Below are 12,494 nucleotides of genomic sequence, written 5' to 3'. Positions count from 1 at the left end.
AGGTCGGAGATATCACTGTTTTACAGTGGAATTGTCGTAGTCTCATTCCTAAAATGGATCCGTTCAAATTTCTTCTTCATGAAACTAGTTGCGACATTTTTGCCCTTTCTGAAACATGGCTTTCTTCTCAATCAAACATCTCATTCCACGATTTTAACATTATCCGTCTGGATCGCAACGATTCTTATGGAGGGGTGCTTTTGGGGATCAATAAGCGCCACTCCTTTTATAGAATCCACCTCCCTTTATCAGGAGGAATTGAAGCTGTTGCATGTCATATAACTATAAGAGGTAAGGACTTATGCGTTGTCAGTTTGTACTGGCCTCATAGAGTTGCAGTGGATCGAAATCACCTAGAGGACCTGTGCTCAGTGCTTCCTGAGCCAAGGTTGATCCTGGGTGACTTCAATTCACATGGAACTGTCTGGGGAGAACAAACAGACGATTGTCGTTCTACTCTTATTTATGACATTTGTGACAGTTTCAATTTAACAATTTTGAACACGGGTGAAAAAACACGGGTACCTAAACCTCCTGCAAGACAAAGCGCAATTGACCTCTCACTCTGCTCAAATTCACTATCATTGGATTGCCAGTGGAAGGTAATCCCTGATCCCAATGGTAGTGATCATTTGCCTATCAAAATTACAATCACCAATGGGGTCAGCTCTTCGAATTCTACGAATATGACATATGACCTTACAAGACACATCGACTGGAAAAAGTACTCGGACGAAATAACAACAGCCATCGATTCTATGAATGTTTTGCCTCCTTTAGAGGAGTACCACTTTCTTTCACGTTTGATACATGAAAGTGCACTTTGCGCACAAACAAAACCCATCCCAGATTCATCAGTTCCTCGTAGGCCTCCAAACCCATGGTGGGACCAGCAGTGTTCCAAGCTTTATAAGGACAAATCAAAAGCATTCAAAGATTTTCGGAAATATGGAACTCTCGTCCTTTTTGATGCTTATGTTACCCTTGAAAATCAGTTCAAAAAATTAATCAAAGGGAAAAAGAAGGCGTATTGGCGGAATTTTGTGGGCGATTTATCACGGGAAACTTCCTTGAGTACCTTATGGAAAGTGGCACGAAGCATGCGCAATCGATCATCTACAAATGAAAGTGAAGAATATACACATAGATGGATATCCAACTTCGCACGGAAAGTCTGCCCAGATTCTACACCTGTACAAAAAATAATCCGGAATGTGCCTCCAGATAGGTGTGGTCTGGATTCCAGCTTTTCGATGGTCGAATTTTCACTTGCCCTCCTCTCTTGTAACAATTCAGCTCCGGGAATTGATGAAATCAAATTCAACTTGTTGAAAAACCTTCCGGACGCCGCCAAATTTCGCTTGTTGAATTTATTTAATCAATTTTTGGAAAACAACATTGTTCCCCAAGAATGGAGACAAGTGAGAGTTATCGCTATCCAAAAGCCTGGAAAACCAGCGTCCGATGCGAATTCGTACCGTCCAATAGCGATGTTGTCTTGTATACGCAAATTGATGGAGAAAATGATTTTGTTTCGTTTGGATAAATGGGTAGAAGCAAATGGTCTCCTTTCAGATACTCAATTTGGGTTTCGAAGGGGCAAAGGGACAAACGATTGTCTTGCTTTGCTGTCTTCAGAGATACAAATGGCGTACGCAAAACGTGAGCAAATGGCTTCAGTGTTTCTAGACATAAAGGGAGCTTTTGATGCAGTCTCAATAGAGGTGTTGTCAGACAAGTTGCATTCCAGAGGTCTGCCTCCTCTATTGAACAACATCTTATACAGCTTGCTTTGTGAGAAACATTTGAACTTTGCTCACGGAGATATTGCAGTTAGAAGAACCTCTTACATGGGCCTCCCACAAGGTTCATGTTTGAGCCCACTTTTGTATAACTTTTACGTAAGTGACATCGACAGTTGTATCTCTGAAGGCTGCACTCTAAGACAACTTGCAGATGACGGCGTGGTGTCTGTCACAGGATCTACTGAGTCTCATCTGCACAGACCTTTACAAGATACTTTAGACAGATTGTCTTCCTGGGCTTTGAGGCTTGGGATTGAGTTTTCCCCTCAGAAAACGGAGATGGTTGTTTTCTCTAAGAAACATAGACCAGCTCAACCTAAGCTTCAACTCCTGGGCAGAACGATCACTCAATCGAGGTGTTTTAAGTATCTTGGGGTTTGGTTTGATTCCAAGTGTACCTGGAGGGCCCATATTGAGTATCTGAAAGGAAAATGCCAACAAAGAATCAATTTTCTTCGATCAATCACTGGCACCTGGTGGGGAGCCCATCCAGAAGATCTTTTAAAATTGTATCGAACAACCATTCTCTCAGTGATGGAATATGGTAGCTTCTGTTTCCAGTCAGCTGCCAAATCTCACCTCATCAAACTCGAGCGTATCCAATACCGTTGTCTTCGCATCGCTTTGGGCAGTATGCCAACAACGCATAACATGAGTCTCGAAGTTTTGGCAGGAATACTCCCACTAAAAGATCGATTCAATTTATTATCACTCCGGTTCCTCATCAGGTGTGAGGTCATGAACCCATTGGTGATTGTAAATTTTGAAAAGCTTCTTGAGCAAAATTTTCATACCAGATTTATGTCTATATACCATGTCCTCATGTCAATGCAGGTAAACCCTTCTTCGTATTCTCCAGCTCGTGTTTGTAGCCTAGACTACGATGATTCTTCTGTCCAGTTTGATTTGTCTATGCAGCAGGAAATTCGTGGAATCCCGGATCCACATCGTCCACTTCTGATTCCAAGAATTTTCGAAGCTAAATATAGACACGTCGATCCTGATAAAATGTTCTTTACTGATGGATCACTTATAGAGGAATCAACAGGATTTGGAGTGTTCAACGAAATATCTAGCGCCTCTTACAGCCTTGAGTCACCATGCTCTGTATACATAGCAGAGTTAGCAGCAATTCATTGGGCTTTGGACAGTATCGCTTCAAGGCCAGTTGGGCACTACTTTATTGTAACGGATAGTCTGAGCTCTGTTGAAGCAATGCGCTCGATAAAACCGGGAAAGCACTCGCCGTACTTCCTCGAGAAGATACGGGATATATTGAGTGCTCTTACAAGATGTCGCTTTATCATCACCTTTGTTTGGGTTCCCTCTCATTGCTCGATACAGGGTAATGAGAAGGCAGACTCTCTGGCAAAGGTGGGAGCGATGGAAGGCGACACGTATCCACGTGAAATCGTCTTCAACGAATTTTACTTTTTGGTTCGAAGAAACTCTCTTGTCAACTGGCAGCGCAAATGGGACGAGGATGAGGATGGTCGGTGGCTCCACTCGATTATCCCAAAGGTAAGCCTTAAACCCTGGTTTAATAGATTGGACCTGAGTCGGGATTTTATTCGTATATTTTCCCGTCTCATGTCCAATCATTGTTCCTTAGATGCGGTACTCTATCGTTTTGACATTGCTAGCAGCAATTTGTGTGGTTGCGGCCAAGGTTACCATGACATCGAGCATATTGTTTGGTCGTGTGAGGTCCACCTTATCGCCAGAACGAATTTTATAGACTCCCTTCGGGCCCGAGGAATGCCACCCAACGTTCCGGTGAGAGATGTGCTGGCTATGCTTGACTTGGACTACATGTTCGAAATATATCTTTTCCTTAAAGCTATCGATCTTCGCCTATGAATCTTTTTATTTTCATGTTTCCCTTTCTATCTCTCTTTTCCTCAAAAATCAAAGTGTTAAGCTAAGAAATAAATTGTTAAAAAAAAAACGAGTTTGGCTCCTTAAAGCCTTAAGGTATGAGCCGTTTCAAATAAAGGATTTACAAAAAAAAAAAAAAAATGGACAATTCGCCTGATGTGAGACTGCACTGAACCAAATCTGGAAATAAAATCTACTGGGTCATTTCAATAATTTTTAAAGTTTATCGCTCAATTACAAAGTAATGATTTATCCTGTACAAGTTATTGGAAAATTCAATAAATTCTGCAAGTGTATTTTGTTGATGAAAAACATACTAAAAAGTATAGGAAAATCTAATGAATACCATGAGCCTAATAATCCTAATCAAATGTATTAGAAAATCCATTAATTTTCAAATGTTTATTTTAACATAGAATTTATATTTTGCATTCATGTGTATTCATGCATTTTCGTGTAGTGTCTTGAATGACTGAAAGAGTTCTGCGCATCAGCTTAAAAAAGAAAAACTAACGATTCCGGAAAACTCCGGGAATTGGACCGGAAAAACCTTGACAGCACTGAAAGATTTTCACACCGAGGCCGACAACAAAGAGAGCGATAAAGGTAAGTGAAAAAAAACTGTTTTCAGCAAATAATTTATTTATTTCTTAACCCCGTACAGCTCGACAAACTCCATCATCCGACCGGACAAAAATCGGAGCAGTTCCAGCGGAAACAAGGTGAACACTCCGCCGGAACAACCAGCACCACATCATCAAGAGTCACAGCAGTAAACATACTTGGCGGAAGAAAAACATCGTTCAAATTGTGTTTTGGTTTTGTTCAAGTGAGCAGAACACACGACTTCCTGGATCGCACCAAAAGGAACCTCCGATGGCCCCTAAATATTCTTCCGAAGTAATCTCTAGGCATTGAAACAGGTAAAGTTTCGCAATTTTCCTTACATATTTTGTTTTTTCTTCAAAAGGAGCACCACGGGCTACGAAATCAGGAGAATCGGACAGAAGAAAAAGCAATGCCTTTACGGAAAACCCGAACGTTAGGAATTCCGTGAAAAAGTGCGGATAAAATGGTTTTGTTCATTCTCCCGAAGTTACCATCTGTTGACGGTAAAGTTGTAAATTTGTATTATTCAATCATATTTGTATACTATAGTTTGTTTTTGTTTTTCAAGGTTGCATTTCGCCGGATCAGCAGAGTCGGGTAAAAAAGCTCTTACCATTCAAGGTGGTCAGTGGTTCAAGAGTCCCCGGAATAAGCTTCAATGGTTCCGAAGACTATCGCGTAGTCCACCTTCTGGTATTAAATTTGTAAATTTTAAAATCTTTTTTGCTATTTATGTTCAATTTTTTTCAAGGTAAGCTTCCGACGTTGCGTTGCTTGATCGACTTTGCCAGAAGCACCTTCATTGATACAAAAAGATGATGGCAGCAAAACTCTAAAACAATTTCGAACACTTGCTCTGGGATTAATGCTGCAGGGGTATGTAAAAATTTTTACTATATATAACCAAAACAGTTCTCTATCTTAATCCTAAATTTGAATTCTATTTCTAAATTTTATTCTTATATCTCTCTAATGTTTCGTATTTGATTTGAATCCAATATAGGAATTTCAGAGATCAGGGGCGGGATTATGGAACTCGAAACAATCGAGTTTCGTTCGATTCGAGCAACTTTGGCATTACAGATCTCGATTCGAATGGAAAGTTTCGAGATGATCTACTACCCGATTTACTCGAAATCTAGTACATTAAAATTTAGAACTCGAACGAGGTTCGTAATACTGATTCTAATTCGATTCGAGTTCAACTCGAAACGGGTAACTCGAATCGAATAGGATTCATAATTTCACCCCAGAATTAAATATGAACAATCATGATTTCAAAGTAGTCGATGATTCCTTTGAATTCAGTCACAGTATTTGAAAAACCCAAATACTAGTATTTCACTAGCTACTTGCTTGCATCCTCAGTGAGTTTCGTTATTCATTATTTGATTTATTTACTGATCAGAGACGAATTAACTGGAAAAGTCTCTCTAATTAAATTAAAAAAAAAAACATTAATATTAGTATTTGGGTTGTTAAAATACTGTGGCTGAATTCCAAGGAATCATCGACTACTTCGAAATCGGAGTTTCATTCAGCTTAGAGTTTCTTGAAATCAGCTCTTTGAATATAAATAAACAATCAGAAATCAGATGGAATCTAGTACCGTTTGTATACTTTTGAGTCCAAATTTAAAATTGACGGTTCTGAACTATGATAAATTTACTGTAATCTGTTATTATGATTAGAAAACTGAGAATGGTTCTGTAAACATATTGGAATTAAAGTTATGTCCCAGGAATTTATCATTCAATTTGTAAATTTATAATTTTTATGTCGTTATTTTTATTTCATTTTATTACTATCCAGGTTCACTATGATCGTTCTGCTATGTAGCTTTTCTCTGCTCTTCGAGTTTTTTTACACCAATCTGAAGCAACAAAATCAACGGCAGCTGCAGCTCCGCATCAACTACGCGTCAGGTTTTCCGCAGTCATCATATCTGATGGTAAAATGTGTCAACTTATCTTATTTTGTTGTAACATAGTTTTTCTTTTTTAGGTAAAATGGTTAAATCTAATAATGCTAGTCATGGCCACTCAACATCAAAAAGTGGTTGGAAAGCCCATTGTTCAGATTTAGAACGCGATTTAAAAGATTTCACATGAAGTCTGATGTATCTAAGAGAATCTGTAATCGTTTTCAGATGCTTCTGTTCAAATGTATCTGTAATCTGCATCACCCTACACACAAAATTTTCGAGGCCGAAAATTAGCAAAATTTTGCTCAAATTTGACCAGCTAAAATCTTAGCAATCATTTTAGCAATTTTTTTTTACTAAAATTTTAGCAAAATAGCAAAATGTGTCCTGACTGAATGTTTACTAATTTTCAAGCAAACAAAAACCTTTGTTTGATAACATTTTAGCAAAATTTATATTTCTAACGTTTGCTATAATTTGAGTAAAATCCAAAATTAAATTATTTTCAATGGAAAGGTTTTCAAATATTAAAAAATGAGGTTTGATTTTTTTTTTTCTTCTTTTTTATTTTTGTTCGCATCACTTCGCGAGTTTCGAAAAGTGTATTCCATCATCGTGTTCTTGAAGCATTTACTATACATCTTCACCAATTAAATCTGAAAAACAGAAATAATTTAATTTAGTGCATTTCATATTAGAATCTAGAATAGAAATAAAACTATAATAGGTAGACAGTCTATTTTTTTTTTGTTAGCTGATAGTTAGAAACACTGACCACCAAACAGGTAAACCACACCACCCGGTGGAACCACTACTGCTGCTTCCGGGTTCGGTTTTGCGCTTCACACTTTTCTTCTCCTTTCTCGTTATCGTGTACCGGTATGGCAGCGTTGGGATTCCGTAATTTTTCCACTGATTACCGAAGCGGTAACCGTTCCGCTGGAGGGAGAATGCGGCTACTTCTGCAGCATTCCTTAACACGAGCTGCTGTTGATACTGGAAAAGTTCGGAAACCTGGTTAGTCGATGCCGATTTGAGGATCGGCAAGCTAAATTTTCTCTGCCTTTTTTTCTCCTTTTAACTACTATGTTCTACTTACCAAATTCAAATTGAAATCAAACGACGAAAAACAGAGGAGCGAAACAAAAATCTTTTTACCCGCGCGCGGTGCAAAATAAAAACAAGAACAATCTGACAGGTTCCCGCCTGTGTCGCCTTTCTAAAATTTGAGCACATAAAGAACGCGGTTTGAGCACAGGCTAAAAGTTTGAGTCCATGCTACTTCAAATGCTAAAATTAGTAGTAAATTGGTTATTTTTACGAAAATTGAGCAAAAGTCATGACAATTTGGGAAAGTGCTAACTCAACAGTAAAAAAAAAAATTTGCTAACTGAAAGTAACTGCTCATTTTTGCTAAGTGGAGCCTCGAAAGTTTTGTGTGTAGGAGCTCTCTCTCATCAACATCATTTATCAAGCCTAGTGTAGTTTTTAGTGCCTAGTGAGTTTTTCATTCAAATATCGGGATTACATACAATTGGATATAAACAGAGATAGCTATAGGAATACATTGGTATTAATTTTATATAAGAGCGGATGCGCCAAAAAGGTTTTCAGTAAATCGCGTTTTAAGTATGACAGCTCTATTACCCAGCAAAAATATTATTTTATTTCCTCAATACTTACTCATTCAACCATCCGGCTCCGGCAACGTTAGGAGACCTACTTTTTAATTCAACACGCTTGTCAGTAGGTCTTTCACTTAGCTAACAACTCGATTTTTTTTTACATTTGGCGCATTACCAATTTTGAATGAAATTTAAATAGAAAAATGATTTTTAAAATGTTAATTGAGGCTGCTTTAAATTTGAAATTATTAAAAAACAATTCCATAATAATGTTCGGAATTATTTTTAGATATGGATTTATTATTTAAGTTTATGAATTGGAGCTAAATATAATTTGTTAAACTGAATCTTGACTGTGGAATAAAAACTGGAAGTCTCAGATCAGCCAGGTCGTTATAAAAATCATTCTCTTTGAGGTAGTGATAATTGTTGATAATTTGATTTGTTTTTAAATTTACTTTTTGGCAGTGTACTAATAAAAGTTTTTGTGATCAATAAAATATTATGATGCTTCAAGCCCAGATGTTTCATTTTTCATAACAAATCAATTTAAAATCGGTCCTTACACGCAGAAAAATATATTTTAAAAACAATAAGATTTCGGCCAAAAATAATAAAAATTTTGGTTGGGAAAAAGCACAAATGTATTTTTGATAACACTGACAAAAAACGTCGATTCGAATTAAAGTTATCGTTTGATCGAAACTAAAATACACCTTTTTTTAAAATGAATCAGAATATCTGTCAAAACAATAAAATAAAATTGGATTGAGAATTATAAAATATATTTTTTTGGAAACATAAATTATTGAGCGTTCCAAAATAACAAAACTTAGTGCTGAAAATATTTTTTTTTATTTAAATTCATTTTATGTTGATTTGAAGAATGTTTGGATCAAGAACACATCTATTCATTATTTTCTTTATTCAAAGTACCATAATGAAATTTCCCTTTTAAAACACAATTGGAACATAAATCAATTCCACTCCAGCTGGAATTTGGAACAGATTCCGTTGATCAGGTCGAAAAAGGCATGCTGTGCTTCCTGGAAGCTGGATAAAGGGCCCTACTCGCTTCCATAAACCCCTCCGCTTCCGAGTACTGCTGCAGTACACCATCATCTCCGACAGCTAGTTTTCCATTACAATGAGTAGGACGATGGTAAGCTTCGCCTTTGCCGGAATAATGTCCTCCCGCCCGCTGATGTTCTTTCCTAGGTTCCTGACGCCTTATCCGGATGGATGTCTAAATTTCCCAACAGGACAAGGGATTCAGGTTCCGGGTTTACGTCCATGACTATCTATTCAGGTTGTTCCGATTCCGGAGAGGGTAGATTTGGCCGTAGCATCTACAATAGAAAAAAAAAATGCTCAGCAAATTGTATTCTCCCAGCCAGTTTTGAGCATGCAGTTTTCCGCCTAGTTAAATTTTAAACCTACCTTAAAAGCTGTTGGACCGAAACTCTGATGAACATTTTCCCAGCTGAATTGTTGTTCGAATATGCTCAAATAGAAAAAAATTTATGATATTTGAGCCATTCCACCTGTTCTGATGATTGCAAGACCTCTGACACGTATTCCGTGACTGGTTGTTCGGATGCTGGAATTTTTTCATCACTTTTTTTTTTCTTTTTTTGGCTTATCGTTTTTCAATAACCCGCTTATCGAATAAACGCAATATTGGTTTCAAAATAAACTAAATTTTAATTGTATACAATAAAAAATGAGCGTGCAAAAATAACAAAATTTTTCTTTTATCTAAAATCAAAATTTTCGTGAAAATCATCCAATAATCTGCTTTTGAAATACAAAATAAAATAACAAAACGTTTTGTTGAAACCAACCCTCATTCTTTTTCTGCGTGTAGAAGGAAATTTCCAACACTTCTGACTAAACAATAAATGAATGAGAAATTTTCTAACGATATTACATTCTGTTAATTCTACGTCGAACTCGCAGTCGTGAATGATAGACAACCCCTTGAATTTTTTTTTTCTATGGTTTGTTACGGACCTTTCGTAGGGTCTCCCATTGATTTCATTCAGTCTTAAAAGTCTGTTTTAAAAAATAGCACCAATGAACAACTAGCGGCATCTAGCTGTGGTTTGTGGATCATGCGTGTGAGTTTACACGGAAAATAATAAAAAGGTAAAATTTACCGAGTTAGCAAAGGTGAACGCTCGTGAAAGCCAAAAAGGTAACTTCTACCTCTTCGAGGTGAAACTCACCTCACAGTGAGGTAAAATTTACCTGAATCGAGGTTTGAAAAAAGGTACAATTCACCGAGAAAAAAGGTGAATCCAAAAAAGGTTAATCTTACCTCGTAGCGAGGTGAATTGAGCTCGATAAAAAAGTATAATTCACCTAGAAAAAAAGGTAAATCCAAATAAGGTAAAACTTACCTCGTAGCGAGGTGTAATTGACCTGGATTGAGCCAAACAAAACGGTACAATTCTTCTAAAAAAAAGTAACTATTCGCCGAACCCGTTCATTGAGGTTAAGCTGTTTTGTCATTCTAGGAACAAGTTTTGCTTTGTGCCTAATATGTGAAAATCGGAATAGAATGGTAAGTGTTCTTAAATATCATTTAGTTCTGCTGGTTCTCGTCATAATACTATTGATTTTGTTTCAGATCGGCCCATAGAGCTTTGAGGTGTATTCCACGTCATCCTCCAGCCGGAAAAGCCGAACCTGACCGGATTAGTCGAACGGAGGAGGCCATGAATGTACGCAACGCAGGTGGATTCAGCGGCCATAGCGACTCAGAAGAACGCGAAGCCGAATTACCAGTCCCTATTTATCTCCAATAAATATAATTTTTAAAAGAATTTTGTATTTTTTTAATTCTTATTGAAGAAAACAATCAAACCAACCAGCATTTACCTTTTAAATGGGAAAAACGTATTATTTACTATTTTGCTAGGTGAATGCGAAAAAGGTAAAATTTACCTTTTTGCTAGGTAAATTGAAAAAAAGGTAAAATTTACCTTTTTGCTAGGTGAAGGTAAAATTTACCTCGAAAGAGGAGTGGAAAAAATTCACCTCGCAAAAAGGTAAATTTTACCTTTTTTTTATTTTCCGTGTATAAATCCCGCCCGATTGGGATTGGGCCTGCTAAAAAGAATAAGGCCTGCTCTTTACTCTTACACAGATTTCCATAAGAATGACAGTTAATCGGAGTGAAATTGGAGTGAAGGCTATTTCTCTCTCTGTTTAGCACACGAGAAATCGTATACCGGGACCGCGAGCGCGCCCATCGCCCATGAAACTTGGTGATCAAAACAGATCAAAACAAGCCGGGTGATGTAAAACTCAAACTAATTTTAAAATAACAAGTGAACGTACATAAGTTGATTCGGTATTTCAGCTAAATTTTCGTATATTTAAACTGGAAGTTGTATAGGTGTCCTATCCTAATAATTTAAGATGAATGCTTTAAGAAAAGAGGTATTTTATGGCCATGTGTGCGAATTAGAAATTTGTTTCTCAAATCTCGATTCTAATCTTCTAACACAGGCTCTCCATTGGTACAAAACACTTCTACGCACCCGGAACCATGTATTTGCAGGGGATTGTCGAGCTCTTGAAGCGGCCCGGCAGAAAATTCGAGAAGAATTCCTCAAATGCAAAGATATGACCGATGCAAAGGCAATCAAAGAGGTAATTCATTTGAATTTACACCGAATCAAAATTTGTAAACTTATTAGTTTGGATAATTTATAAGATTTCCAGAATAATTCGATACTTGTAGACATCAATTGACGACTATTTTTTTCATTTCAGAGACTTTTTCTTGCCGAACAAGTTGACATCGAGTTGCGAAGCTCGGTCGTACAGGCTGTAAGGGTCGAGGAGAACGTCTATCGTAAGCAAAACAGTTTGAAAGGTATTGTTTCAATATTGAACAAGATAATTTTAAATTTCAGATGCAAATTTCACCCCCGATACAGCCAAAATTGTAAATGTACCTTTCGACCCCAACGCTAAGCTGCCTCCGCCAAGAAGCAAGAAATGTGGAGATGGCGCGAAATAAACATGTCGTTTTGTTAGTCAACATTTAGCGTGTAAATACATTGAGAGGAGAATAAAGGACAGTTTAAAATAATCATTTAATACCGATTGAGTTGGAGAAATTGAATGTTGAGACTCAATAAGCTACTGCGTTGAATTCCGTGAACCTTCCCTTTTTTCAAGGGAAGTCAATCTTTGCTAAAATGAAATTTATCCTAAAATTTTCAACAGCATTTCTGCAACTTGGCTAACTTCCTCACAGTTTGACTCTATCCTCACTGCTGTTAAAGAATAAATAAGAGACAAGCACAACTAACCCCTCCGACCTTTAAATATTGGCTTCCCGGTTCGACGGCTCTCCTCTTCCACAGCATTTCAATAATTTTCCGGCTCGTTGATCTTCCAGTGAATTATGATCCGACGACCTACCAAGGGACTTCGACTTGACAAACTTCCCTTGCGCCAGTTCGACGACCTCATGTTTTACTGAAAAAATATCGTAGTGAAGTTTTTAATCAGCAATGTGGCTGGAAGAAGGCCATAAAAATTTACTAAGAACGTGCTTTCAGCACTTAATCATCTACCTGTAGAGAATATTGGTAGGATAATGAAAATAAAACATCTGAACCGTAATATGTATGT

The 12,494-nt window shown here is 37.3% G+C and overlaps 1 protein-coding gene across 1 annotated transcript; it reads left to right on the top strand.

Moving 5' to 3' along the window:
* Positions 1-11,123: 11,123 nt before the first annotated feature.
* LOC129757429 (complex III assembly factor LYRM7) lies at positions 11,124-11,949 on the top strand. Its single transcript, XM_055754654.1, has 4 exons — positions 11,124-11,288; positions 11,358-11,501; positions 11,625-11,706; positions 11,768-11,949. The coding sequence occupies exons 1-4, from the start codon at positions 11,268-11,270 to the stop codon at positions 11,872-11,874; spliced, it is 354 nt and encodes a 117-aa protein (XP_055610629.1). The 5' UTR covers positions 11,124-11,267; the 3' UTR covers positions 11,875-11,949.
* Positions 11,950-12,494: the final 545 nt, after the last annotated feature.

Source organism: Uranotaenia lowii, chromosome 3 (genome assembly GCF_029784155.1).
Source record: "Uranotaenia lowii strain MFRU-FL chromosome 3, ASM2978415v1, whole genome shotgun sequence".
Classification (NCBI taxonomy): domain Eukaryota; kingdom Metazoa; phylum Arthropoda; class Insecta; order Diptera; family Culicidae; genus Uranotaenia; species Uranotaenia lowii.
The sequence above is the reverse complement of the archived record's forward strand: the minus strand, read 5'-3'. Positions and strand labels throughout refer to the sequence as shown.

Excerpts from the sequence above, each read along its gene's own strand:
- LOC129757429 (XM_055754654.1), top strand. The coding sequence starts at position 11,268 with ATGAATGCTTTAAGAAAAGAG. Across the intron at positions 11,289-11,357 it reads TGAATGCTTTAAGAAAAGAG|GCTCTCCATTGGTACAAAAC; the intron begins GTATTTTATGGC and ends CTTCTAACACAG. Across the intron at positions 11,707-11,767 it reads GGTCGAGGAGAACGTCTATC|ATGCAAATTTCACCCCCGAT; the intron begins GTAAGCAAAACA and ends TTTAAATTTCAG.